The sequence below is a fragment of the Physeter macrocephalus genome, chromosome 2, assembly GCF_002837175.3.
Source record: "Physeter macrocephalus isolate SW-GA chromosome 2, ASM283717v5, whole genome shotgun sequence".
In the NCBI taxonomy this organism is placed as follows: Eukaryota; Metazoa; Chordata; class Mammalia; order Artiodactyla; family Physeteridae; genus Physeter; species Physeter macrocephalus.
Genome location: NC_041215.1, coordinates 103,265,947 through 103,293,037, shown reverse-complemented (window position 1 = coordinate 103,293,037; position 27,091 = coordinate 103,265,947). Strand labels below are relative to the sequence as shown.

General features: G+C 37.9%; 1 protein-coding gene across 1 annotated transcript in view; it reads left to right on the top strand.

Annotated features, from left to right (window-relative positions):
- SATB2 (SATB homeobox 2) overlaps nt 1-27,091 on the top strand; it is a 200,920-nt gene that overhangs the window by 14,957 nt on the left and 158,872 nt on the right. The window contains exon 2 of the mRNA XM_024124589.2: nt 7,071-7,247. Coding sequence (XP_023980357.1) covers nt 7,071-7,247 — 177 coding nt within the window. The remainder of the gene's footprint in view (nt 1-7,070; nt 7,248-27,091) is intronic.

Sequence of the window (27,091 nt, the reverse complement as noted above, 5' to 3'; positions counted from 1 at the left end):
TTTGCCCCCAGATGTTTTTGCTCTCTCTCCCCGCCAAGACTGGGGAAAGCATGTTTTTCTTTATGACAGTACCTGAAATTCTTTCCATTAGAAGTTAATGTGGGATACAATGTACTTCTTTTACAATGAAAATATATCTGAGGAAATTAAGGGACTACCAAGCCATTAAAACAGTGAAGTGTAGCATCTTTTTATCTATTAATCTCTTTGGAATTTCAGCCCCTGGGGGAATGGGAGGCTGGAGAGGAATGTGGAGCCTGGGGCCACCAGAGCTCAGGAGGTTAGTCCCTGGGAGTGAAGAGCAGGGGCAGAAAAGAAGAGTAAGGAAGACACACTTGATCCATTTTGAAATTTTGCTTGGGACCCCAAGAAGGAGGTGAGGAACACCCTATCCTTTCTTTCTATTTCTGGTAGCAATTCTTGGCGCTCCAACTTGCCTTTATTGTTTTAGGGTGGGAGGAAGCATCTAGAGGTTAATATTGGCGAGTTCTTTCTATTCTTGTCTGTGACGCAGGGTGTGTGTGTGAATGTGAGTGTGTGCTTGTGCGTTTCTGAGAGAAACAGAGACAGAGAGGGAGAGGACATGAGGTTATAGAGCAAGGAAGTGGTCGTTTTGTTTTTCTAGTACATTTGCAATAGAAAAGATAGTTGCCACCCCTCACTCCTTTCTCTGCCAGTCCTCTGGAAAACCCTGTATTATTCACTTGGTTTCCGGGGCAGAATTTGTTTCAGTGTTTCTGGGGTTCTATGATTTATCGATTGTGGTGGTTGCTGAGCCTGATGTTTTACTCCAGGTTCAGTTTTATACAAAGAACAGATATATATGAGAGACTCTGCCCTAAAGCCTTTGTAATCTTCAATTAGCCCAGGGACCTTCTCAGGTAATAGAACCAGATCTACTGCCAGCCCGAGGGAAGGGAGTGGGCCCTGTGGCTGCCTTTCTTTTGGAAACAGATGGTTTTAGGAGCCCTTTAAAAGAGGGGAGGAGAAAGGCTGGCCTCCTGTCATCTCAGACTGGCTCCTGTCATTCAGGGGGCAGGTCCAGGAATGAAGGTGGACCCAGGAGGCAAAGGGGCTGGGGAGGAGCCCGGAGCCCGTGTGCACCACACTAGAGAAGGACCCATTATTTGAGCCTTTCTTTGTCTGTGAGTGACTGAAGGGCAGGATCTGTGTTTGGTTCCTCCTCTGTGCCCAGCACAGTGCCTGACAGGTGATAGGCCATTGAAAGGTAAATTCACTTACAAGCGACGCAGGTCACCCACTGGACACAGCAAGTGTGGTGAACGGTCCTTTACTAAAAGCCCACGCCTTTAGATTTCTGTGGACATGGGCTTTGGAGTGTTGTTTTCGATGCCCAAGAAAGCTGCGTGCTTGGGATTTAAAGTTGGTTAATCGGAGCTGCTCTACTCTTTCCTCTCTTGGTTTCTTTGGACATCTTACTTATTTTCCTGTAGTTTCAGCTTCCTCATTTATCAGATGAGAGTAATAATAACCCTCCCACAGGGTAAACGTGGGGAGGAAACAAAGGTAAGTATGTATGTCAGAGTACATGATGACTTAGGAGGCGCTGTACAATTGAGAGTGTTGTTCTGTGTCCAGCTTTTGCAGAAGGTGATAGAACCCTGTCATCTAGACCCCCGCCTCTGGACCTTCTTTCATCTTTCTCTGTTAGGTTAGATCTAGCCCATTAAAGAGTACTTGTTCCTTGGGTCACATTCATGCCAGTGTCTTGTCATTTCCTGAACGCTGTAACTGTTCTCTAAAATGAAGGGAAGGGGGAAAAAAGCCTTTCTTCAATAAAGAAGTTGGATTAATATAATTAGGAATAAAACAATAGCCTACAATTTGCTCAGTGATGCGGAGAAGATATCACGTTAGATATTGGAGTTTAACCAAGAATACATCTGTACTCAAGTCTCCTAAGATCTGGAACACAGAGGAAAGATAAGTGAGGGGCATCAAGACAATCGCACAATTGTCCTGCTTATCAGTTTGTGGTGTATTTATCCTGCGTCAGAAAAACCGTTGTATATGTTGGTATTTGGCAGATTGCTTAGAGCAGCTTTGTCTGATCGAAATGTAGTAAGAGCCGCGTGTATAATTTTAAATTTTCTTGTAGCTTCTTTTAAAGAAATGGTAAAGAAACAGGTGAAATTAATTTTAATAATACATGTTGTTTAACTCAGTGTATCTAAAATATCTCTATATGCAGTTCATACAAATTTTTTTGTGTTAAATATAATTATTTTTTGGTATTAAATTGTTGAAATTGAGCGTGTATGTCACACGCCACATCTCAACGCAGGACTAGTCAACATTCAAGTGCTCCGTCACCACTTGTGGCTCCTGAATTGGACAGGCAATTTTAGAATATATTTTAGAATATAAAGTATGGTGCTTTTAACACTTTCACCCTTTTGCTGTGGGGCCTGTTGAACATTTTAAGACTTTATTATTTGCATCTTCAGTAATTAGGCCATTCAGTGATTATTAGTATAATTTTTATTCTGAAGAAATGCTTTTTAGGAAGTATCATGAGCATTGATTATGGACCCTGAAAAAAATGATTGGTCTCTTTGTGTCCTCCGTAAAGTGGTATTAATACTGATTTTGTAAAAATAAAACCAAATAGGGACTTCCCTAGTGGCGCAGTGGTTAAGAATCCACCTGCCAATGCAGAGGACACGGGTTCGAGCCCTGGTCTGGGAAGATCCCACATGCCGCGGAGCAACTAAGCCCGTGCGCCACAACTACTGAGCCTGTGCTCTAGAGCCCACGAACCACAACTACTGAGCCCGCGTGCCACAACTACTGAAGCCTGTGCGCCTAGAGCCCGTGCTCCGCAACAAGAGAAGCCACCGCAATGAGAAGCCTGTGCACCGCAACCAAGAGTAGCCCCCGCTTGTTGCAACTAGAGAAAGCTGGCGCGCAGCAACGGAGACCCACAACGGCCAAAAATAAATAAATAAATTTATAAAAAAGAAAACCAGATAGGTTTCATTATTTGAGGGCTACCTGTCAGACAGTTTAACTAACTTCCACTGTTTAATTGTCACAACCAGTCTAGGATGTAGATGCTATTGTTCGCATTTCAGCTGGGAGGAGTTTTGAGCCTCAGAGAGGTCAGGTAAATTTCCCAGGGTCACTCCCACAGGTTAGTACGGCAGTGCCGGGACTCCACCTGAGTGCCTGCCCCCGGGTGCAGAGCGGCCCTCTCCCCGCACGCCTTTGTTCCCTCTGTTTCCAGGGCTGTGCTGGTGAAGACCAGGTTAACGCTTCATCATTATGCGCGCTTCTTCAGAGATCATGTCATAACGAAAGTGACAGTTGAGCATCATAACTAATGACAGTTGGGAAAACGCATTTTTCCAGTAGAGAAAGTCCCGTTGCTTATTTTTCCTCTGTGATAACAGAATTAACCATTTATCCCAATTGTCAGGACAGCTCTTAATTTTTAGCAAATGGCTAGGGCTGTGTGCCTGTCCTCTAGATTAAACCATTTGCTTACCTCCTGCAATTGTAAAAGGCTTAGCGAGGCTTATAATCACAAGGTTCAAAGTTCTCTACTTGATCGTCTGAGGATGGGTCTGTGCTACAATAAAAGAAAAATAATGCCATGAGCTATAGGTATAGGGCTAGAACAAGAGTGTCTTTCTTTTTCTTCTTGATCATTTCTGAATTTTTATAGATGCAGCTTAGTTTTATTGCTGTTATTCTTTTGTTGGAACTTATCTATTAATTATTCCCATTCTTTATCTTTTGAAGTGCTTTCCACATACTCTCCCTATCCTTTCATCCATTGTCACTTTTTTCTTTTTCTTCCTTTTTTTTCCCCTCTTTTTTCCTGGAGTGAATGGGGGGACAAAATGGATAAATATATTTTTTTGATATATATTTCTACTCATTCTTTTATAGTTTTCTTTCCTAGGGATTTGCTGTTTTTAAAGGCATTTAAAACCTATGCCTTAATTTTCTTCTTCCTTACATTTGACTTCAATTGTACTGTTTTACTCGTTTTCATTTCTCTTGTCATTGTCACTAGTAACTGCATCTATTTTTTCTGCCTTTGTCTTCTTTTGTAAAAATTGCGTTTCATTGTAAAGATTTCATTGTTCAGCTTGATCCAGTTCGAAAAAGGTACATTTTTTAGTCATTAAATATAACCTGTTTATGATCGTTTTTGGTATCACATGTATATGTGCTTTCAGAACAGATTCTATTATCATACACTTCTGCTTAATACTGTTTTGTTTTATAAATGACTTCAAAGTCCTTTTTTTTTTCCTTCTTTTTTTTGAAAGTAGGCGATTGCCTATGAGGGACTGGTGCTTGCTTTTTGACTGAGGAGTTACTGCTGTCATGTCATAACAATTGCTTCCTTTACTCAACTGAACTAAAATATTTAGGAAATATTTTGGTCATTGCCATTTTCAAAACATAAATCTCTACATGGTATAGATCCTTGTGCTTTAGTATTGTATTTCATCTCTAACTCATGAACTGTTAATATTATTTTAAAAAATTAATGGGGTCTTAAGTTTTTTCAGTTGACCATAGACTTGAGGAAGATTTATGGTTCCTAAGTAATGGACACATGATAGCTTGTGGAGCAACTGGATTCATTTAAAGGTCTTATCTGTGATTCCCAGATGAGTGACACTTAGATGTTGACATTAGGAACTGCACATGGATTTTCAGCATTGAAACTTATGTACACACAGGTATTAGTGGTGAAGTAGCTTATGGCACCACTGACTGCACGGCCTTATGTGTGCTTACGTTTAAATCATTAAAAACAAAAATCAACCTACTTCCTTGGACAAACCAGTATGTAAGAGTTAAAAGGTCTAAAGGGGGGCTATTCCTTGCTGGTAAGGACTCTCATGAATGGGTCCTATAAAATGCCATTATGCTTGCTTAGAAGATTTTACAACACTTTTTCAACTGCATTGAGGGCAGGAGCAAGGTAAGGCTTGTTTTCATTTGTATCACTGGAGCCGCGAGGGATACCTGGCACACAGTAGGTGTTCAGGGAGTAAGAGTTGGATAAATGAATGACCACAGAGATAATTTGGAGGGAATCTATTTTATATTATTCACTACATGTCTTACATGCAATGTAATAAACCAGACATATAAGTAAATAAGCATTTGATATGCCAGTGTTGGTCACAATTAAAAAAAATATTTTGTAAGGCACCATGTGGCTAGGCTAAATTCTCCTCTTTATGTAAAACAATCAGTCTGCTCCATCCTTATTTCCTATGTTCCGTGAGTCTATACCGTGGATAGTATATGAGCAATGGGCAATAATGCTGCTTTGTTGTTCCTTGGCGTGAACACTAAGTTAATAGTTGTCCCAGGTCTGGTATTGTGTGGCTTGATAGTCTGTCGTGCAGGCTTAGTAATAATTACCGTGATCTTTAATGATAACAATTCTTAATGAGTATTATTATTGTTAATAATGATTATATTTAATAATTACATCCAACACTTACTATCTTTAATAATAATAATTAGCACATGGGAACCAGTTTCACCACTGTATTATCTTTAGAAGAAAAATCTAAATCTGTGACCTGGTAGTTTGCAGAGTATCTGTTCCCACCCTCTGCTTTCCAGATCAGAGTGAGTCAGGAGGCTTCTAGGGTCTGGGCAACAGGGAGGGGCTTCTAGAGAAACTCCTCTGCATTCTGTGTGTGAGAGGCCATACTTGCACGTGTCATTTTATACAGAGGTCTTATTTTTATTGGGAAGTGCCATCATCATGAACAGCCCATCTTCCACCTCCCCCATCTCTCTGCCTGCCCACTCATCCTTCATAACCTTTGATTTTTCTTGCACAAAGAGAAGACCTGGAGCAGATCCTTACTCCGTAACATACTAATTTGTGTGAATTATGTAGGACAAGAGTCCATGTTTATTACTCGTATGTTGGTAAAACTTTGATCTTCTTTTGCCATGGTTATGTTTAGATTTAAATACCTGTATGACTTTAAAAAAAAACATTTTATAAAACACCTTTGGCGAATTAAACATTTTTAGCTTTTCACGTATTGATACAAAGGAGAGAAATATTTCAGTGACAACAGATTTCAACAGATTTTCAACTACACTAATTTGCTTTATTCTTTAGGGTAGTTTACTTCTTTTCTTTGAAAACCAAGCAGAGATATTCCTTTCCAGTGATAACTGGTGTTATTATATAAAATAATAATTTTTTAAAAATACAAAGTTTCATATTTGTATGTATATTTTGACATAAATTAAATGTCAGTTAAGACTTACATGAGCAGGGTATTTTCAGGTTAGTTGATGGCCTGTTTACCAGGATTTAGAAAAAATAAAAGATACAAGAGGGGCTTCTTTTAAATTCCTATTGATTTTCTTGTACATATTCACATAATAGCTTAGGACCATTACTAGGTATCTTACAACATTTCTAGACAAAAGCAGATCTGATCTGAAAATACTAGTCCTGATTAATAGTTAATGATAGGACCATAGATACGAGGATGCTAGGATCTGGAAGGTCACTTTGATCTCACCTATGCGCCGGCTGTGAACTTGAGGTCTCTCAGTCAGGACACCTCTGATTGGTGTGCTCCCCTTTTTTTTTTTTTTTTTTTTTTTTTGTGGTACGCGGGCCTCTCACTGTTGTGGCCTCTCCCTTTGCGGAGCACAGGCTCCGGACGCGCAGGCTTAGCGGCCACGGCTCACGGGCCCAGCCGCTCCGCGGCATGTGGGATCTTCCCGGACTGGGGCACGAACCCGTGTCCCCTGCATCGGCAGGCGGACTCTCAACCACTGCGCCACCAGGGAAGCCCTGCTCCACTTTTTAATGACTAGAATCTGAGGGCTTCTGCCACTGCTTGGGGCAATTCTGCTGCAGTCTGATAGTAATAATGGAAGGAAAAAACCCCCACAGTTTTCCCATTAGGCCCATCTGACTAAGAGACTTGTTTAATCCAAACCACTGTCCACAGATGATAATTGTCTCCTCCCTTCTCATGATGACTGGGGTTTGCTTTGTAATGTTTGTGTTTTGCTCTTGGGTTTTGTCCCTACAGGTTTGATGATTCCGGTCTTTTGTGTGGTAGAGCAGTTGGACGGCTCTCTTGAATATGACAACAGGGAAGAACACGCGGAGTTTGTCCTGGTTCGCAAGGACGTGCTTTTCAGCCAGCTGGTGGAGACCGCGCTCCTGGCCCTGGGCTACTCCCACAGCTCCGCGGCGCAGGCACAAGGTATTCTCGCGTCTCCCCTCTCCTCCCTGTGGCTCGGGTGTGTCATGATTTGAGGAAGAGTGTGTTCCCCGAAATAATTCTCCAAACAGGGATCGGAGGAGAGTGGTTACATCTAACATCTTTCCCAAACAGTGAACAGCAGGATGTTTCATGGAGAGTCTGGTTTTCTGGTTGCATTGGGAAGCATTTGACCAGTACCTCTAGAGCCACCAAAATCCCATTTCAAGCCATCACTTGCATTTCAGAGTGATCATCATGGGTTTTGTTGCATTAATAACTCTCTTATTTTCTCTAAGTCCCCAAGTCGGTATTCTCAGAGTGCTGAGACATTTGACTCCTAACTTATCCAAACTTTAATATGTGAATCATAAGCTTTCAGTTTTCTAAATTTATTTATTGCTTTGGGCCTGCCGCTTTTGCACATTATGACCAGCTTTTAGTTAAATAGAAAAAAATGTATGCCTCTTATATACTGTACTTTTGTATCTTTGAAAACCTCTCTGTAGTTCTGATGCGGTCCATTCATTAAAAAAAAAATGCTCAGTGTCTTTGTGATCAATTCATTTTACCTATTTAATTAAATATAATTAAATATTAAAATTGCATCATTATTTCAGTGTGAATTTTACAGCACTGGGGAATCCATTGTGAGCTTGTGTTGCCCATTGTTCTTTTATGCCAGATATTGACAAAACAAATAGCAAAAATATCCCCAAACCTTGGAGAATGGGGAAATAAATTTTTGACCCAATGGAATGATTATCTTTGTTTTTTAGCTGAAATTATTGAACTGTATAGATTATGATAACGGTTAGAACTAAAGGATAGAAACAAGTGACTTCCAGGTCTTGTTCCATATATTTATTTCCTTTATTACTGTCCTTACTTAACATTTGTGTATGTGCCATGGATTTTTGCTACTTTTTCAAATGAATTCCTCTTCATATACTTCCTAAGAACTTAGTCCAAGCCTCTATTTATTGAGAGAAAGAAACTATGAGAGATTAAACAGTTTATAAAAAGTTACAAAATATGGTGACCAAGGACATGGGATTTAAATTCCCCAGCTCTTGACTCTGATTTTGTAAGCAGATTATTACTGTTTTAAAAAAGTTTTAATTAAATATTCAAATTCTATCTTAGTTCTACCAAGAAAGCAACTCATCTGAAACCAGGAGGTCAAGAATGTTTTTCCAGGGCCGTGGATTATTGTGAGTTGAAGTGCAGTCTGAATCCCAGCACTTGGCCTGTCTGGGTGCAGTAGTACATAACAGCTGAATCGTAGAGTCCACTGCTTTCAAAGCAGCGTGATAAAGGATGATTCATTTCCTTTCCCCGACAACTTTCCTTCTTGTGTGAGGGAGTCAAGATTTGATCCCGAGCAAATTGCATACTGGGCACCACTGCTTTTATTTCATGCTATGTACCTAAATGAAATAAAAGAATCCCCCCTCCTTCCCCCACCGTAAACTTTTCATGCCATTTTAGGGATATTTTTCTCTGAATGTAAAGGTCATTGTATCCCACTGCTTGCATCCTGGTGTGCCAGCTTCCTGTTTGACAGGGCTATCCATCTCAGTTAGCATGGCTGCTCAACACGCCGTGAGCTCACGTGTGGAGCACAGAGCACTAAGTGGCCAAGATTTGATTCTTGGCACATGCTCAGGGAAGGGGCTCTCAGGAAGTTTGCACGAGGGAGCCACACTGTTCCATTCAGTGGTGTGGACCGAGAGTTCTGCTCACCAAGGTGAGATCCACTAGCAAGAAATATGGTCTACAGTGGAGGGTTAAAGAAGAAAAAAGTCAAAAGTGAATATTTGCTTCCCCAAAGTTTTTGAAAACCACGGTTAAAAATGACTAAATATTACACTTTTTAAAAGTTGAATCAACATCCTGAAGGTGCTCTAGATCATGATATAGTTTATTTTGTAGGTAAACAAGGGTTTTATCGCTAGGTCCTGTACTATAATTTTACAGAGGGGGAAGAAAATCACAGTTTGTTTATTTTGTTTTAAATTAGATTGCTGATCTCTGTTTTGGGTAAATGGAAAAACTTGGAATTGTTTACTTGGAAATGAATGTATTAGATCTTTGTTGTCATTCAGATCATCACACTTGTGCATTTTGTTGCATATTTATTACAGAGGAAACAGAATGCATGATAAGACAGGTCGTTCATGTGCTGGAGAAACAGCAGAGTGGGAGGAATCTAGAAAAGGAGGCAGAACAAAATGTGACTGCATATCTGAGGCCTGAGGTTTTATGTGTCTGGTTTTTTGTTTTGTTTTGGTTTTATTTGTTTGTTAGTTTAGGTAATTCCCCCAAGATGGGAAAGTCATTGGGTGACCTGCTAGCAAATGCATTTGTGGCAGAGAAACTAAGTGTTTCTGAACCTCTTCTTCCTGTGTTGGAAAAGTTGGGCCAAACTAAACTTCAAGGAGAGCTGGTTTCGTGAGCCTATTTTACAAATTGAGACTCTTGAAATGTGATTTTTCGTTTTGACATGACCAGAAAAGAGCTTCAGTAATTGAATTGGAATAGTATTCAGATTAGCAATGTCATTATTTTGGAGTGATACTCATGTTCCAATGAGAGACAGCATACCCATGTTCTTGTGAGCATAGGATAGTCAGTTTCTTTTTCTGAGATGGCATTTCCTCCAGGTGAGCTGAAGAGATTTTATTAAGAAAGAATATTTGCTTATAAAGAATGATAGAAATTCCACTAAAATGGAATTTAGGGGTTGCCAATCCTGCCCCCCACCTCCCCATTTTACAGTACCTTCTTGATTTGAAGCCAGATATTTGGACCCAAGAGAGGGTAAGGGTACAAGATAATGTCATAAGTCATGGGCATTATGTTTTTAACTGACCTAAACCCTCCGTATCCCAGAACACATACCATTTACTCTCTGTGATTCTCAGGATATGAGAGGCAGGATTCATCTGACCTGCTGTTTTGCATATGCAAAAAGCCTAAAGATGGCAAGCTCTTGGCTTTTTCCAGAACTGGTAGCCTAAAGTCTAATGAACAACAAGCACGTTTTATGTAATATGTTGGAACTATGGGTCAATATATGTGGATCAAAAGTAGTCTTCCAGTCTTTTGGAAGAGGAGTATTAACCTAGGGAACTGCTCTGCAGTAACCCTCCCCCACTAAAACTCTTCACTCCCTTTATTTGTCTTTCTTGTTTCCTTTTCGTCCTTTCAGCTTTGCTCCATAATGCTTTTGGTAATAGTCATGGGCCTCTCTGCATTGTCAAGAGAGTTCTTTATCTCACTGATTAAGTAGCTATTTGTACTTACCAAGGTGGTTGGTGGACTCTGGGAGGTGGCAGTGATGGCAACGTGATTCCTCACTGTGTACATTTGACTTAATTTGTAAATGGATATCTTATCTTTTTCCTGCTTCCTATTTAAAATTTATTTTAAAATTTATATTAAATTTTATTTTTGACAAGAAAATTTTAAGAACAAACATGCGGAACAATAAATAAGCAAAAATCCTTTCTGGCTGGTTATTTTTGGGGTCATGAGTATGTAAAAACTATGAGTTCAAGAGGAAGTGTTATTAGTCACCAGTTTTTCTTGTGTTAGAATAAATAAATGTATATAGTCATTTAAAATGATGTTTTTAACAAGTGACACAAAAATGCGTTTAATACAATGTTGTGTGACTCAAGCAGAGTGCCAAATACAGTCTCAATTATATAGAATTTCACTTATATGCATAGAAAAAAACAAAGGAAATATATTAAAATATCAACTGGGTGAGTAGTGGGATTATGTGGGATTTTCTTCTTTTTCTAATCAGAAAAGAAAAAAGTACGAAATTCCACTTCCTCTATGAATTCCTCTCTGAATAAGTGGGAAGTTGTTATTTCCACCATATTATCCAATTTTGATAAACAGTTCACTAATTTATCCATAAGTGTGAAAACTTATACATGATACAGATGCATTTCTGTTGTTTTTTTCAGTTTAATATTAAAAAAAGAATCAGTAAGTCATTAATGAGCCCCTGTGATGTATAAAACAAGCGATTTCTTAGAGGTTTTTTTTTGAAATTTATTTATTGAAGTATAGTTGATGTACAAGGATTTCTTAGAGTTTTAATAGTGCTAGGTAACATAAATTGAGCAATTGCTATTTGTCAGACACTATTCTAAGAGATTTACATGTACTGACTCATTTAATTCTCATAACAGCTCTTTGAAGTAAGTTACATGTTTCCCATTTCATAGATGAGGAAACTGAGGCAAATAAAGAGAGAGAAGTAACTTTCCCTGGTGCACAGGGCTAGTGGGTGGAAGAGTTGAGATCTGAAGGCTAGTTAACCACCTCCTGAGTCAGAGTCCTTAACCACAGGGCTGTCCGGTGACAGACCTGATCACTGGGAATGTAGACTTGGGGTAGGAGTCCATTATTATTTAATGCTTGTTCTTTTGCTCTTTGACATAAGGCCTAAAAGGCAGGACTTTTTGGATTGGGTGCTTACTAAATATATAATGATTATATTTATTTGATAATGATTACATATATTCAATAATGATAAATTATACATATTTCATTTCCATGATGAAATATATAGAGATATTTCTTCAAGGTAACTGAGACAGATTTCATTAAAAACAAAAACCTCACAGAATTGTTTATGGAAGCCAACTCCTAAAACTAAAAAGCGGGCCTACAGTAGGTTGAGTAATTCAAATATATATTTTTTGCTTATGAAGCCAAAATGATTCCTGATATGCAAATAAAGCATATTCCTTAGCAATTCTCATCTTCAAATTAATTAATTCAGTAGTATGAAATGCCTGCTGTGTGTCCGTCATTGGTCTAGGTTCTGGGGTTAAAGAACTGAAAAGAAAAATCTTGCTTTCATGGAGCTTACAGAGAAAAGTTTAGTATGTGGATGACTAGTCGATTTTCACCCTCTGAGCTCAGAAATATTGAATATTGAGGCTCAGAGAATAGAAATGCATATAAAATTTGTTTACAGGTCTGGTGCTAATTTTTAACTAAATGTTCATTTTACTCCTGAAAAAATGCTTAAGAATTTCTCTTCCTCTTGTTAGCTTTTGGAAATAGATGACGAGATGGGAAATAATGGGTTAAAACTTCTAGGAAATCTTACTTTGCTTTATTAAAGGAAAGCTGTTTATTTGCCTCTTCTGTCCATTGTTGTCTTCATTTAAAAAATAGGCCTAGTGTTGGCTTTGATTTTTGTTGGTGAAACTCTTCCACTCTCACAGGCCCATTTCTTCAGAACACAAGGGTGGTACTTGTGCTAGGCATTTAGTCGATGTTAGAAGAGTGAACAAATGAACTTGAAGATATTTATTACCCTGGAGAAATATGGATTCCTAAAAAGTGCCAGTTTACTGTCTTTAATTATTAGATTTGGACTCATGAACTGGAAACTATTTTGTTCCCTTATAACAGAGTGATACATAGCACAATGTGAAGTCTGTAGGAATGCAGTAATTGTTTTCTGACGGAACGAAAACAGTTTTTAAGGTTCATTTTTGCTAAACTTTATCCATGAAGAATTTTTTTGTGTGTGTATCACTGTGAAGTTGGCTCCCATTCATTAGCTATTTTTATCAGAACTGAAATATAATTTAACTCCTTATTGATCAGCTCTCACCATTTCCAGGTTATTCTATGTCATCATTCCATAGTCAGTGATGTTTTGGCTATGCTCGGGGTGGCAAAACACTCCAATAATAACTGTTAGACTCAAAGAAGTAGTTATTCAAAGGGTACTTAGGGGATTGCTGAGATCCAGATTCTTCTGATCAAAACTTAGAGATGTTTTGTCAGTATTTATCTGGATCTCCTCTGTTTGAAGGCATTGTATGTAGGGTGAATAATTTCAGTCTATGAACTAGAAGCTATGATAAGAATAAATAGGATAAGATTTAAAACCAGAGCAGTGAGAATATTTATATAAAAAGGAATGGAAGTAGAGTTCCCTGTGCTACACAGCAGGTTCTTATCAGTTATCTATTTTATACATATTAGGGTATATATGTCAATCCCAATCTCCCAATTCATCCCCCCCGCCCCCGCTTTACCCCCTTGATGTTTGTTCTCTGCATCTGTGTCTCTATTTTTGCCTTGCAAACCAGTTCATCTGTACCATTTTTCTAGATTCCACATATACACGTTAATATGTGATATTTGTTTTTCTCTTTCTGACCTACTTCACTCTGTATGACAGTGTCTAGGTCCATCCATCTTCTCTATACAGTAGAAACTAATACAACATTGTAAAACAACTATACCCCAATTAAAAAAAAAAAGAACTACCATATAACACAGCAATTCCACTCTTGGGTATATATATCCTAAAAACACCCCCAAAACACTAATTCTAAAAGATACATGCACCCAATGTTTATAGTAGCATTATTTACAATTGCCAAGATATGGAAGCACTCTAAGTGTACATCAACAGTGAATGGATACAGAAGAGGTGGTACATATATGCAATGGAATATTACTCAGCCATAAAAAGAGAATGAAATTTTGCCATTTGCAGCAACAGGGAGGGACTTGGAGGGCATTATGCTAAGTGAAATAAGTCAGACAGAGAAAGATGAATACTGTATAATATCACTTATATGTGGAATCTAAATAATAAACTAGTGAATATAACAAAAGAAAAGAAACAGGCTCACAGATATGGAGAACAAACTAGTGGATACCAGTTGGGATGGGGAGGGGCAATACAGGGATGGGAGAGTAGGAGGTACAAACTATTTGGTGTAAGATAGGCTCAAGGATGTATTGTACAACACAAGGAATATGGCCAATATTTTGTACTAACTAAATGTAAAGTAACCTTTAAAAATTGTATAAAAAATTAAACCTTTTTAAATAAAATATATTTTATATTAAAAAAGGAATGGAATGGCTTAATTTATGTATTATTTATTATTTTATATATTATTCATTTATTAATTATCATATACTTTCCAGTGGACTAGCTCTACAACATACCACATATTGGGAAGAACTTTACATAGAAGCTACTCTTAAGGTAAATTTCATCGTTAGAAATGAATACACTTTCATTTTAAGTTATTCAGTGCTTGAAATGCTCTGTTCTTAAATTAATTCTCTAAAATGTTTTATTATGGGAATATATAACATATACAAAGTTGAGAGACTAGTGTATTAAATACTCAGGAACTCATCAGCTAGGATCACCAGTTAGCAATTTATGGTTGATTTTGTTTCATCTGTGCCTTACCCGTTTCGCACCTCTCTCCCACTGGATTATTTAAATAATCCTAGACTTCATATTTTGTCCATAAATATTTTACTAAGTGTCTCTTAAAGACTATTTTAAAAACATAACCACAATACCGGCATGATGCCTAAAAAGAAAGATAATGATTCCTTAATATCATAAAATATCCAGTCAAGCCTCAAATTTTCCTAATTATTTTATATATATGTATATATTTTTAGTGTTTGTTTATTCACATCAGGAGCCATACAAATCTATATATTGCACTTGGTTGTTGTGTCTCTTAAGTCTTTGAATCTGTGGGTTTCCCATTCTCTTAAATTTTAAAAAACTCTAAAACTTATGTTTGCTGCTTTAATTCAGAATTATTTTTATTTTGCTAAACTTAATGAAAACCCTAATCCTATAAATGCCTGCAAATACTATGATTTCAAATAAAAAATTAATAAGCTTAATCATAACCTTGGAAAGGAATTCAGAAAAATCACTTTTTGTTTTTGTTTTTGAGAGAGGATGGTTAAAAGACATGTTGTCTAGAGCTGAAAGGTTTTTCATGTTCTAAAGTTTGACATTCTCCCTACTGAAAATGTTTTAAATGATCTCTTGCCTTGTCTTTCTTAGTTTCTTTGGTTCTCTCTCTCTTTTTTTCTACGTTTTCTTCTTTAATTAAACTCTTATGTTTGGGAGACTCTCAGAAGTTTTTTCTTCATAAGGGCAATGTTGAAAAAAAGGTACATATTTAGAAATTTTAGGCCTTGGAGCAAACTTTTAACAAACAAGCTGCTTTTTACAAAATTCTGTGGCTCTCAAAAAAGAGCTAAAAAAGTTACCCAAAATTGCTGTTAACCATGTTTCAACCCTCATTAGAGCTGGATGGGCCAAAATATAAAACACTGGCTGGGCTGACACAAATCTCTAACAAGCCCCCATGCTCTTCCCTCCTCTGCTCTATAAAATTAAATATTCATGTATGTGTGTGTGCATACATATTTGTTCACCAGCACATAGCAAAACCTGAAACACTACTTTTTAACTAAATGCCAGGGGAAAAATAATGCTCATCTTACTTCTTTGTCTAATATATACTTAAAAATGAGTATCTAATACAAGTGTTTATAGTTCTGTATTCCTTATATTTGTTTATATTGTCATAAATATGTTATTTAAAATATATAAATATGTAATTATGGCTTGTTTAAAGGTCAGCTGATGGAATTATTATCTACAGGTAAATTTGTAGAGGGTGAACACCCCATCCAGTTTGATTTGTGGAATGCCTAGCTGTTGGGTAGGAAGTACTTGATAAGAAGTGTTAAGGGCAGTGAATTAAAAAAAACAAATCTTATCTCACTTTACATCTGACCTTGCAATTTCTGCCCGAATGTACAGTTGAAAAAAATCATTATCAGTGGAAATAATTCATTGAAAAAAACAGGCTCATTATTTTCTCTTTTATGATGGAAGGGTTTTGCAATGTTTACAGTTATCTGTTTTGTTTGGGGCAATTGGCCATGGTGGCCATTAGCTTTGGTGTATTTTTAAAACTGCTTAAAATCCTTCTTTTTGGAATTTGGGCATTAATGCCTAAGACCTGGAGGGGACTGATCATCTTAGTTCTGCGTTTTGACATTCATGTAAAATGATCCAGGTTAAACAGATTGACCCACAGTGATATATAACTTTATTTAATAATTAAAGTATGTCCCATTAAAAATATACACCTCTTGAGGAGTTATGAGTAGGAAACCTACAATCTAAAACTGGTGATACTCTGATAAATTTATATTGTGATTAATTTTTTATTCTATTCCCTTCAAGAGTATACCTGTCTTTTACTAATGTATGGATTTAAAACGCAGGGTAGCGTCATTTGCTGAAGACCCACTCTTTTTTGTGCTTTAAGAAGATGCAGTAGCGATTCCGTTAAAGAAACTCATTCGGTAAAAAGCACATTCAATAATGATACAATAGACAGTGCTGTTACCCTTTGGGTAGATCCTTTATATTTAAACCTCTCCATTGGTACAACTCTCCGTCTTGGTGCTATACCAATCATATTCCAACCCTTAATAAAGTCTGTTTTGACATTCATGATAAACAGTGAAAAATTCTTGGCCATAGAGCATTTTGTAATATTCCAACGCTTTTAAAAAACTCCCTGCTTTCTTTTTTTTTTTTCCATTTTTATATGGATAAGAGCTCTGTCATCTAAATCTTATAATTTCAGTTAATTCTTTGCGAAATTGTGAAATTTCAGAATTGTAGGTCCTTTTACTTCTTATTTTAGTGTACATTTTACTTTATACTTTGAATGTCCGTATTTTCTCAGGTACAATTATAATTGTATTTAAGCATTTTTATGGGATAGCGACTCCACAGTCATTCATTCATTGCATAGTGTCAGTTGGTGGGCAGCTTATTTGTGACTTATGTAGGCACCTTCGCACACGAAGAGGAGCACTGCAGTGTCAGGGGCCCCTTCTGTTGCGGTGTGACAGAGCTCAGAGGCGGGCTGTGCGGAGGCAAGGGTATAGAGCAAGCGTGCAGCTGGCCGTTGGTCACTCAGAGGCTCCTTGGTTTGGTTTCCGAGGTGCCACGTAGATTTCACATGATTGTGAGGAGCATTTAAAATCCAGTGCTTTGAAAAGCAATTTTTTTTTTTTTTGACAGTAGCTTTGAGAGTTTTAAAGAGTCTTAAATCAAGGTTCTACTTGCTCAAAAGCAGTAATTGGCAAAATTATTTGTGTGTTAATGAGGGAAAACACCAAGGTTTTTCCCTGTCTGCCCCTTTTTGGTTTGAAGAAATACCACCCAGGACAGAACGGCGAATCTGCGCTCTTGTTTTACAAGCTCCTTACTCGGGTTGGAAAAGATCGCTGCAGGCTATATGCAAATAGACAGTGCCGAGGTTTCTCTCAGTTTCCAGCTCCAGCTCGGCAGAGAAATGCATCCAACACATTCTTTCTGTCGGTTTTGTAAATCAAAGAATGAGATGCTGGAAGGCTCATAGCACAGTCAAACCTCTGTCCTCAGTTATTTGGCTCTACAAAGCCTAATAATCTCCCAGGTGTGAAAACTGGGCCCACCATCCTGGGAGCCAAGTTAAGAGGGTGGTCTGTTCTTAATCAAAAGCTTTGACCAGTTTTACCAGCTTAAGGTGATACTCCAGAACCAGAGTAATAAATAAAAATTTAAGTGTCGTGTTTTATTATTATGAATACAGTGATTCCTTAAGAGAAGGGGGAGACTTCTTTGAAAGGGCGTCTGCTTTAGATACTCTGCAAGGGAAGAGAGATATCAGAATTATTTGGGAAGGAAGCACTTTATAAAGATCGTTAGTTAGTCTTTTAGAGCATCATTGGAAGAAGTGTAGTTGAGTTTTACTGTTCCCTTTTCATGGAGAGGAACACAATACAGAAACTTTTAAAGATTATACCTTAATTTTCTGGTTCTTTCACACTATGATATCATTCATTCACTTAACAAATATTTCTTGAGTGCCTATTACGTGTTGGGGACACAGTGAAGAACCAAACATACAATGCCTCCGCCCTCAAGATACATTCCATTAGGAAAGATAGAAAATAAACTATAAATATGTAATAAAATGTTTGGTAGGACCTGGCAATAAGTTATGCTCATGTTGACTCTGTTCTCTCAATCTTGTCTAGAAGGAGGTTTTGGCAAATTTAGGCTTCTGGAAAGTAGCCGTTTAGCCAGAACAAACTTGAAGGTTTTGAATGGGGTTTGAGGATTAAAAATAAAATGATGTAGGTACTGAAAAGCGTAAGCCTCAGTTTTCTGAGAAATTTACCTATTTGGACTATCTCATGTTCGGAATAGGATAAATGTAATATGTCAGAATTAGCTTAGATTAAGCCATAGTTTAGTTTGTACGAGGGAAACTGAAACTTTTACATAATAGACATGCTATGAATATATTTGATAGAGTTAACATTATTAACTAATTAGTAATATTAAGCTCTACTATTTATTTACTGCTTCTTGTACACCAGGTACTCTTCTGGGTGCTTCACATATATTTGCTCATTCAATCCTCATCATAACCCCCATGAAGTACATGATATAATTGTCCACATTTTACCAATGAGGAAACTGACATTCAAAGAGGTAAACAGCTTAGCTGACACTAAAAACCAGCTTCAGAGAATGAGTACTTAACCAATATCCCATTCTGTGGCATTATATTTGTAGTCTGCCAATTTAGTCTAGAATTTAAACTAATAGTAACTATATTTTACAGGCATAAACCAAAGATTGACATTTTGGAATTGGTAACTGAACATATATATGTTTAAACTGAGTGGGGAGCTTGTTTTGAGTTTAAATAACAAAATGGAACTTGCTGTCTTTGGATGGCATTTTATGAGAATTTATTTTGTGAGACCCCCATTTTTGTATACCTAAGCTCCTTATAAACTTATGGATTAAAAAACAACTTTTTCTAATAACAAGCTAGTGCTTGTTAATTATAGAAAACTAAAAAATACAGAAAAAGGAAAAAGAAGACAAACCCCCCCCCCCCATTGGACCAACCACCTAGAAATAAATGTAGGTAACATTTTAGGACACTCCTCTTTAGTTACAGTGCTAGGCACTTTTTTACATGGTTGAGGTCATATATGCAATATTTTCATCTGTGGTTTTTCACTTAATATTATAATGTATAATTTGCATATTCTTTGTTATTATTTCTAATATTTTATAATAGTCAATTTTTTGGTTTTCAAAGCAAATTGGAAAGATTCATTTTCTTTTGGTGGTCTAGAAGGATTTAGCAGTGGTCAGTAAATTAGGTGTTAAGTACAGACGCTGTGCCTAGGCCATGCTGGACAATCAGAGTGACCAACTCCACTGTTTATGTGAGAACATAGTTATCCTTTGAAAATACGTTTCTTGTAAGTTATTTCATTGCAGGGACTTCCCTGGCAGTCCAGTGGTTAAGACCAAGCTTCCAATGCAGGGGCCGTGGGTTCGATCCCTGGTTGGGGAACTAAGATCCCACATAATGCGTGGCCAAAAAACAAAAAAATGGCTAAGTTAGTTCATTGCAGGTGAAAGGCTGATTATTTAAAAAATAATTTTGGCATTGACCTGCTTTCTTCCTTACCTCTGCCTTGTGGTAAAGAGTTAAGTTTTTTAATGTGGGAGAAGAGTTAAGAGACATTGTGTCATTCAGGAAACCTTAGTTAATTGATTGCTTATTTTGTTTTTATAACGGTCTCGTTCTTACCACATTTTGGTCATTCTCCTCTTTAAAAAACACATACACAGCATTGTGTGGGTTAGTTACTGAGCGCTTACTAGTTTCACAATGACAGTCCTGTGTTAGCAATGTCCCTTGGCCCAGGAATTAATAACTGATGACAGTTTGTCTATTTTTTAGCCTCTGGTTTTTGCCCCGTGCAGTAAGATGGAGATTTTCTGAAAGAGTCATTGGGGAAAACTCTTAGGGAAGGTTTCTCCTGTGTTTGAATTGATTGAGCACAGCTCACTATGGGAGGTAGGGAATTTGTCAAACAAATCGTGAAAACTCCCAGGCTTGCAGGAGCAATGAGCTGTAATCCCTTTTTGGTGGTTTGTTTCTAGAGGACCTCAGATCCTGCTGGGCATGGGAAAGAGATGATCATCTCTCCGTCTCCCTTCTGTATTTTATAGTTCTAAGACTGACCCAACTTCTTTTCTTAGTCTTCTCTGTAGCTTAGAAGGTGTGAGATGGTCCTAGTTAGAAGTCAAATGTATTTGGCCACCTACCCTGCACCCTTTCCTAACAGTGTCATTGGTACCATTCCGATCATCTCCCTTTTGTGTGCTTTTCTAGAATCATTCAGCTCACACTGAGGTCTGTCCTCAGAGGTAGGGATCACTCTCTTCCTATGTGATTATGTTGGTGGCTCTTGGATAGAGAGAAGTATTTGACTGCAATAAATATTTAGGTGGGTTTTCATAATGGGCATAGCAAGGATTGGTCAGGATTTATGTGACCCAAATCAGATAATAGATGTTAAAATGTACTCATGTGACCAAAAATATCAATTCATATGAACAAAGAGTTTTAATTATGAAACCAGTGTTTTATTGTGAGATATCTTACATAACACATTAAGTTATAATTTGCTATTTTCCTTTTTTCACTTGTAACCCCTAATGGATATTAAAATGCACCCATTTGCAGTTTAAACAAATGCAATTAAGATCAATAACTGCTTTTCTGTCTTACTTATTAAAGGGAAGTTTCCTGTTGTGACTAATAAGATTATGAATTTGTCTGAGTCTTTCAGCAGATACTAATTCAGCCAGGTAAATGAAAAAGAATAGGCCCAACTCTGTTGTAAATCGGTGGGATTAAAACACTTATGGGTGTGGTGTGTTCCCCCAGGAGACAGGTGTCATTTAGTACTTGGTAAGGAATCTTGGCTGCATTGTCTTGAAGTTTACAAAATTAACCAATTTATCACCCCAAAAAGGACACACCAATAGGATATTTTTCTCTTGTCTATCATTGGAATACCTCGGTATTAATCAGTAAGACATAGTTTTGTTATGTTTTCATGTATGTTTAGTCCTTAAAAAAAAAAGAGTGGTGTGCATATTGTTGCTAATTATAGTGCTAGTGAACACAGAGCTTACTGTGTGCCAGGCATGTGGCACATTTAATGCTCACAAGCCATGTGTGGCATAAGTACGATTATCTACATTTTACAGCTGAGGAAACTAAGGCACAGAGAGGTTAAGTGAATTACCCCAGGGCGTCCAGCAAGTAAGTGATGGAGCCAGGATTCAGATGTTCAAACCCAGGCGTTCTGCTTCTTGAGACAGTGGCTTAGTCACTATCCCCTGCCTCTCTATGGCATCATTAGACATTGTTGTGATAGTGAATATAAATAAAAGCCTCTACAAGGCCTAATATAACTAGACGAACTCATTAAAATTCTACTTATTTTCCCCTCTTTTTCCTTTATTTATTTATCTTTTCTTCTTGTAGTAGATTGGGAGACAAGAACTTCAAAGACATTATGAGTGCATTCTACTTAATCTGAAATATTTTGATGCTTCTGGAAAAGTGAGATGACTTAATTTCATATATAATTGCATGAGGAATTATAAATTATGTTTTCTAAAATACCTATGACACTAAACCACAAAATGAACAGATAAAACTGATTTGTTCTCTGACAGATCAAGATATATGGCAGTGGTTTCATTGCAAGTGCCGTTTGTGGGGATGGAGCAGCTGAGTGTGCTACAATATGACACAAGCGTTCCCAGGCAGCACTGCTTTCACACGGGCAACCCGAGGTGATTTACAACCCGTACTAAAAATTTTTTTAAAACAGTGTCAGGCAAAGCCCAGGTTGAACTTCTAAAGTCATGGAATGCAGATATATTTTTCTAACTGACCTTCTTTAGCATTAATTTACTCTTCAGAAATAAGGTTGTGTTATCCTGTGGAGAGAATGGACTATTTTCAAGGCCCTGGGGGAGTGACATTTAGAAAATTCTGTCTTAAGTGCATTTAATAGTTTCCTGGAAGGTATGTGTTGTTCTTCTGGAGGGTAATTTATTCATAGTAAGACTGAGTAATAATTCCTTTTTCTTCCCACTGGACTAAAAACAGAGTGTGTTTTAGGTCTCTGTGTGGTGAAAGGCTAAAAACTCAAAATTTGGATGTTGTGAGTTCAAGCACTTCTCAAAGGACCTGTGTCCGCAAGCTGCCACAGTCATTTGTTTGCCCTGAATTTTTAAAAGTCTTTGAAATGTGTGGAACCAAAATAGTTCTGTTTGTAGTACTAGGGAATCTGGGAAAATAAGTGTTGTCTTCTGTGTGGGAGAGATTGATCTGGGTTGATTGCTGGTGGCACCTAATCATTGCGTTGGTTTTGTTGGGCGGTGATGGATTTTTCACTGAGTCTGCCAAAATCACTCACCTGGTCCCTTCTGTGATCCATGATAGATGATTTATGATGGGTGGGTAGGAACAGGAGGGGAGATCAGATCTTTGGGTCAAAGACAAAAACAGAACTCCATAAGGCAGATCTTGGTTTATTTTGTATGAGATTCCAGCCCGATGGATGAATTCAGACATAACAGGAGATGTTATTGTGTATCACTAATACTTGTATTAGATGCTTTATTTAATGTTTTCTTTTTGGGTACATTTTTTATTATGTGTAACAAAAAGGTGGTTGAAAATGGTTGTCCAATTTTTTTTAAAAATAAATTTATTTATTTTATTTGTATATTTGTGGCTGCATTGGGTCTTCGATGCCGCGCACACGCTTTTCTCTAGTTGTGGCGAGCGGGGGCTACTCTTCATTGCGGTGCATGGGCTTCTCTTGTTGCGGAGCACGGGCTCTAGGCGCACGGGCTTCAGTAGTTGTGGCTCGCAGGCTCAGTAGTTGTGGCTCGTGGGCTCTAGAGCACAGGCTTAGTAGCTGTGGCGCACGGGCTTAGTTGCTCCGCGGCATGTGGGATCTTCCCGGACCAGGGTTTGAACCCGTGTCCCCTTCATTGGCAGGCGGATTCTTAACCACTGTGCCACCAGGGAAGCCTGGTTGTCCAGTTTAAATGTGAAGAGTTTATTAAACAAACCAAATCAAACAACAAATAGTATTGTACAACACTGTGAGGATGTAGAAGGAAACCAGGCTAAGTTTTGAAAGTAAAAGTCACTGATAACATTTCACAGTGGTACATTAGTTTTTAAAAAAATATTTAACTTCCAACTTAACGAACATAAACGGTTAAAAGCATGTGGATTTCCCAGTTTCTTTTCTTTAAGACATTGTTAGGAATTGCTCATGGTGAACAGTTGATCAACTGTCTCCTGTCAGACCAGCTGAGAGCTATCTAATGTGGTGGGACAGGGCCTTGGGTCTCCAGTTCTGTGTCTTCTATGTTGCAGTTCTTGTTGAGGACAGGATACTATAGTGTGTTGTTAAGTCGGGAGAGTGACTGCTGGGCTTTTAACCTTGCTTTTACCACTTCCCAGCTCTGTGACTCTCTGCCCCTCATCCTCATCTATAAAGTAGGGGTAACAGGGACTTTCCTGGCGATCTAGTGGTTAAGACTCCATGCTTCCACTGCAGGGGGTGCGGATTAGAACCCTGGTCGGGGAACTAAGATCCCACATGCCCCGTGGCCAAAAAAAAAAAAAAAGTAGTGCTAACAATAATCACCTCCTTCCTAGGGTTGTTTGGAAGATTAAATGAAACAATCCAGATAAGGAGCTTTACACAGGGTAAGAGCTGGGTACCTGTCAGTTGCTAGTATAATTACTGTTGTTATTATTATTACTTTACAAAGCAGAAGCTAGACATAATGTGTTAATTTCTTTTGTTTTCTGTGGTGTCCATTCATATAGCCCCTCATTCTGAGATTGTGGATGTGAATTACCAGTATTATTTGCGTAATCATTTTGATTTTCTTACAGTATAGGAAGAATAGATCTTCTGATATTCATTGTGTTTTTTTTTTTGCGGTACGCGGGGCTCTCACTGCTGTGGCCTCTCCCATTGCGGAGCACAGGCTCCGGACACGCAGGCTCAGCGGCCATGGCTCACGGGCCCAGCCGCTCCGCGGCATGTGGGATCTTCCCAGACTGGGGCACGAACCCGTGTCCCCTGCATTGGCAGGTGGATTCTCAACCACTGTGCCACCTGGGAAGCCCATTTATTGTGTTTTGATCAACAAAATCCTATTCCATGGCTCTGCATCAACTTGGAAAAGAATTGATTTCTTTTTTTGTAGACAAAGTATTCTGTACTACATTGACTCCACTTTTTTCAAAGAATTTAATCTGTATTTTATATATGCTCACAGAAATTTTATAAAATTTCTCCCCCCAAGTCGCCTGGTTGAAATTGTGTGTTTTAAAAAATGAAATAGCCTTATTAATAACAAATTTTAAAAGTTTTACATTTCACTAATGGCTTTGTAATAACATGAGCTAATTTTTAAGTCAAGTGACAAACACTTTGTGTCTGTTCAATCTTCTCCTTCTGTAGCGTTCTAAATATCAAGTTACCTCAGTACAAATGCAGCTTGACTACAGTGAAACCATCTAGTTTAACACAGCGTTTCCACAGTTGGATTGAAAACCAGGCTATTTCCCCTCTCATTCCTCTTCCAAAATAGTTGTTCATATCTTTTCTTCTGATGTGGTTCCACTTGTGGAACTGCCTCAAAGCAAATCTGGGGCAGTGTGGAGTGGAAGGAATGTAAATGTTTTCCCTGGGGACACATTGTCAATAGGTATTTGTGTCCTAGAAAATTTGAATGTCATGTTACCTTTGAATCACGGCTCCTCTTTTCATTCTCCTTCCTGGAGCATCTCACAGGAGATAGCTTCACTTTGGTACACTTTTACCTGGACTAAATGATCACAGCTTGAAGGAAAAAAAGTAAATAGTGATATTTGTGTGACTAAAGAGCCCAACTAGATAAAGATATTAGGTCACATTATGCTATATTCAGTTACGTTGCAGCATGATGCAGTTAGCTTGTAAATAGGGCAATAAGAAATGAACCGGCAGTGAACTCCAAAGTAGCAGTTTGAATTTATTGTGATTTATTAATTTCTTTCCCCTGATTTCTGTAGTCTTCTTCCATTCTCACTGTTTCTCTCCCTTTTCTTAGTATTTAAAATATTCTTGTCTCAACGTTACTTTTCTGATTACATAAGTCAATATTTCTTTTTTTCCCTTAATATTGTTCTTTTGGGTATGCCAGAATCCAGTGTCGATGTGAATAAAATTCAAAGTTTAAATCAGAAAAATAAAATTCCTGTCTCCCCTCCCTGCCCTTTTTTGAGCAATATTCTATTATTAAAAAAAAATTAAGCATGCATTTATTACTTGTGGGAAAATACAGCATTTGAAGACCTTTCTCCTGCCAGCTAGTAGATGTGTGGTCCCACTGTGTTTTGGTGTGTATTTATTTTAATATTAGAATTACCAACTGAAAGCTATTAATACTCTAAGAAAAGTATAATTATGAAGGTAAATCTGTATCAAAAATTGCATGGTGTACCTCAAAGTCAAATATAATTATTAGGGGATAGTCTCCTATTTGATAATTATCCATTCATAGATTTGTACATAAAGTAGTGTTTTTAAAATTGTGTATTTTTAAAATTCATTCAAATTCCCACAAAGTATAATCCACTAGATTTTAAGCAAAATAACCTACTTTGGTATAATAGAACCACACCTATATCAAAATAACTAAAACACACTAAAATAGAAATATAATGTTTCTTCTGCCAAATATTATGATGACTCCTGCCAAGTCCTGGTGACCACTCCCTTCTGGATCCAGTTGTCCTATTTTTAACTTTCCCGAGTACTCACCCCTGCCGAGGCCTGTGCCTATGACAGCTACCTCTCTACCCTGTGGCCATTTGCAGTGGCAGTGGAAGCAGCAGTGATGCTACAAGTCGGCTGACAGGCTTGATGGGGCTGGGAGCAGCCTGCAGAGAAGGACAGCTCACGGGGAGTGGTGCTGGGCCTGGAGGTGGCCCTCAGAGGGCTTGGAGAGTAGGATGGAGTATCACATCAGGAAGGAGACAGGCTAGACCAGGAAGGCCACGGTGCAGGTGTCACAGGGACTAGCTTCTAATCATAAAGGGTTACATGGCCACCCCAGACCTGTGGGAGAGGCATTAGAGAGGTAATGGGTCACTGGACACCTAGCAAGCACAATCTCATTTGGGGAGTGAGGGATGAATTCATTTAACGCAATTTCTCATGAATGAAGGAGTCGCCTTCCCATCAAATCAAATATCTACAGATTTTAATGCAATTTTGATATTGTTATTATTGTATGTTATTATTGTATTGTGTGCTATTAATGTTCATTTTAATGCAATTTTGATATTGTTATTATTGTATGTTATTATTGTATTGTGTGTTATTAATGTTCATTCAGTTATTTTTTAGCCAGCATGCATTTAGTATTAAATGCTTGTTAAAGCAATGTCATTTTTAATTATAGTATACATAGTAGCTAATAAGTTAAAACAATACTATATAGCAACGTCAGTGATACATATGGCTAATGATTAGCAACCTTTCTCAGAGATTTACAGTAATATTGATGACTTAGTCTCCATTCCAATTTATAGTGTATGTAACAGTTACTTTGTTTTAGCTTACTTTGAACACTTACTTGGCCATTGGGCAGATGACAAATTGAATTCTTCTGGTGTTTTTTTCTTTTTGGCTGTGCCACATGGGTTGTGAAATCTTAGTTCCCTGATCAGGGATTGAACCCGGGCCCACGGCAGTGAAAGTGCTGAGTCTTAACCACTGGACCGCCAGGGAATTCCCAAACTTAACTATTCTGTTACGGAAGATAATATTTTCTTTAGGGACTTGCAGTCGTGGAGCTAGTACGAGTTATAGTAACCCTGTACTGTGAAGGACAGCATGTTTCTCACTTCAGGTCCTATATTTTATTATTTATTTATTTATTTTTTTTGCGGTACGCGGGCCTCTCACTGCTGTGGCCTCTCCCGTTGCGGAGCACAGGCTCCGGACGCGCAGGCTCAGCGGCCATGGCT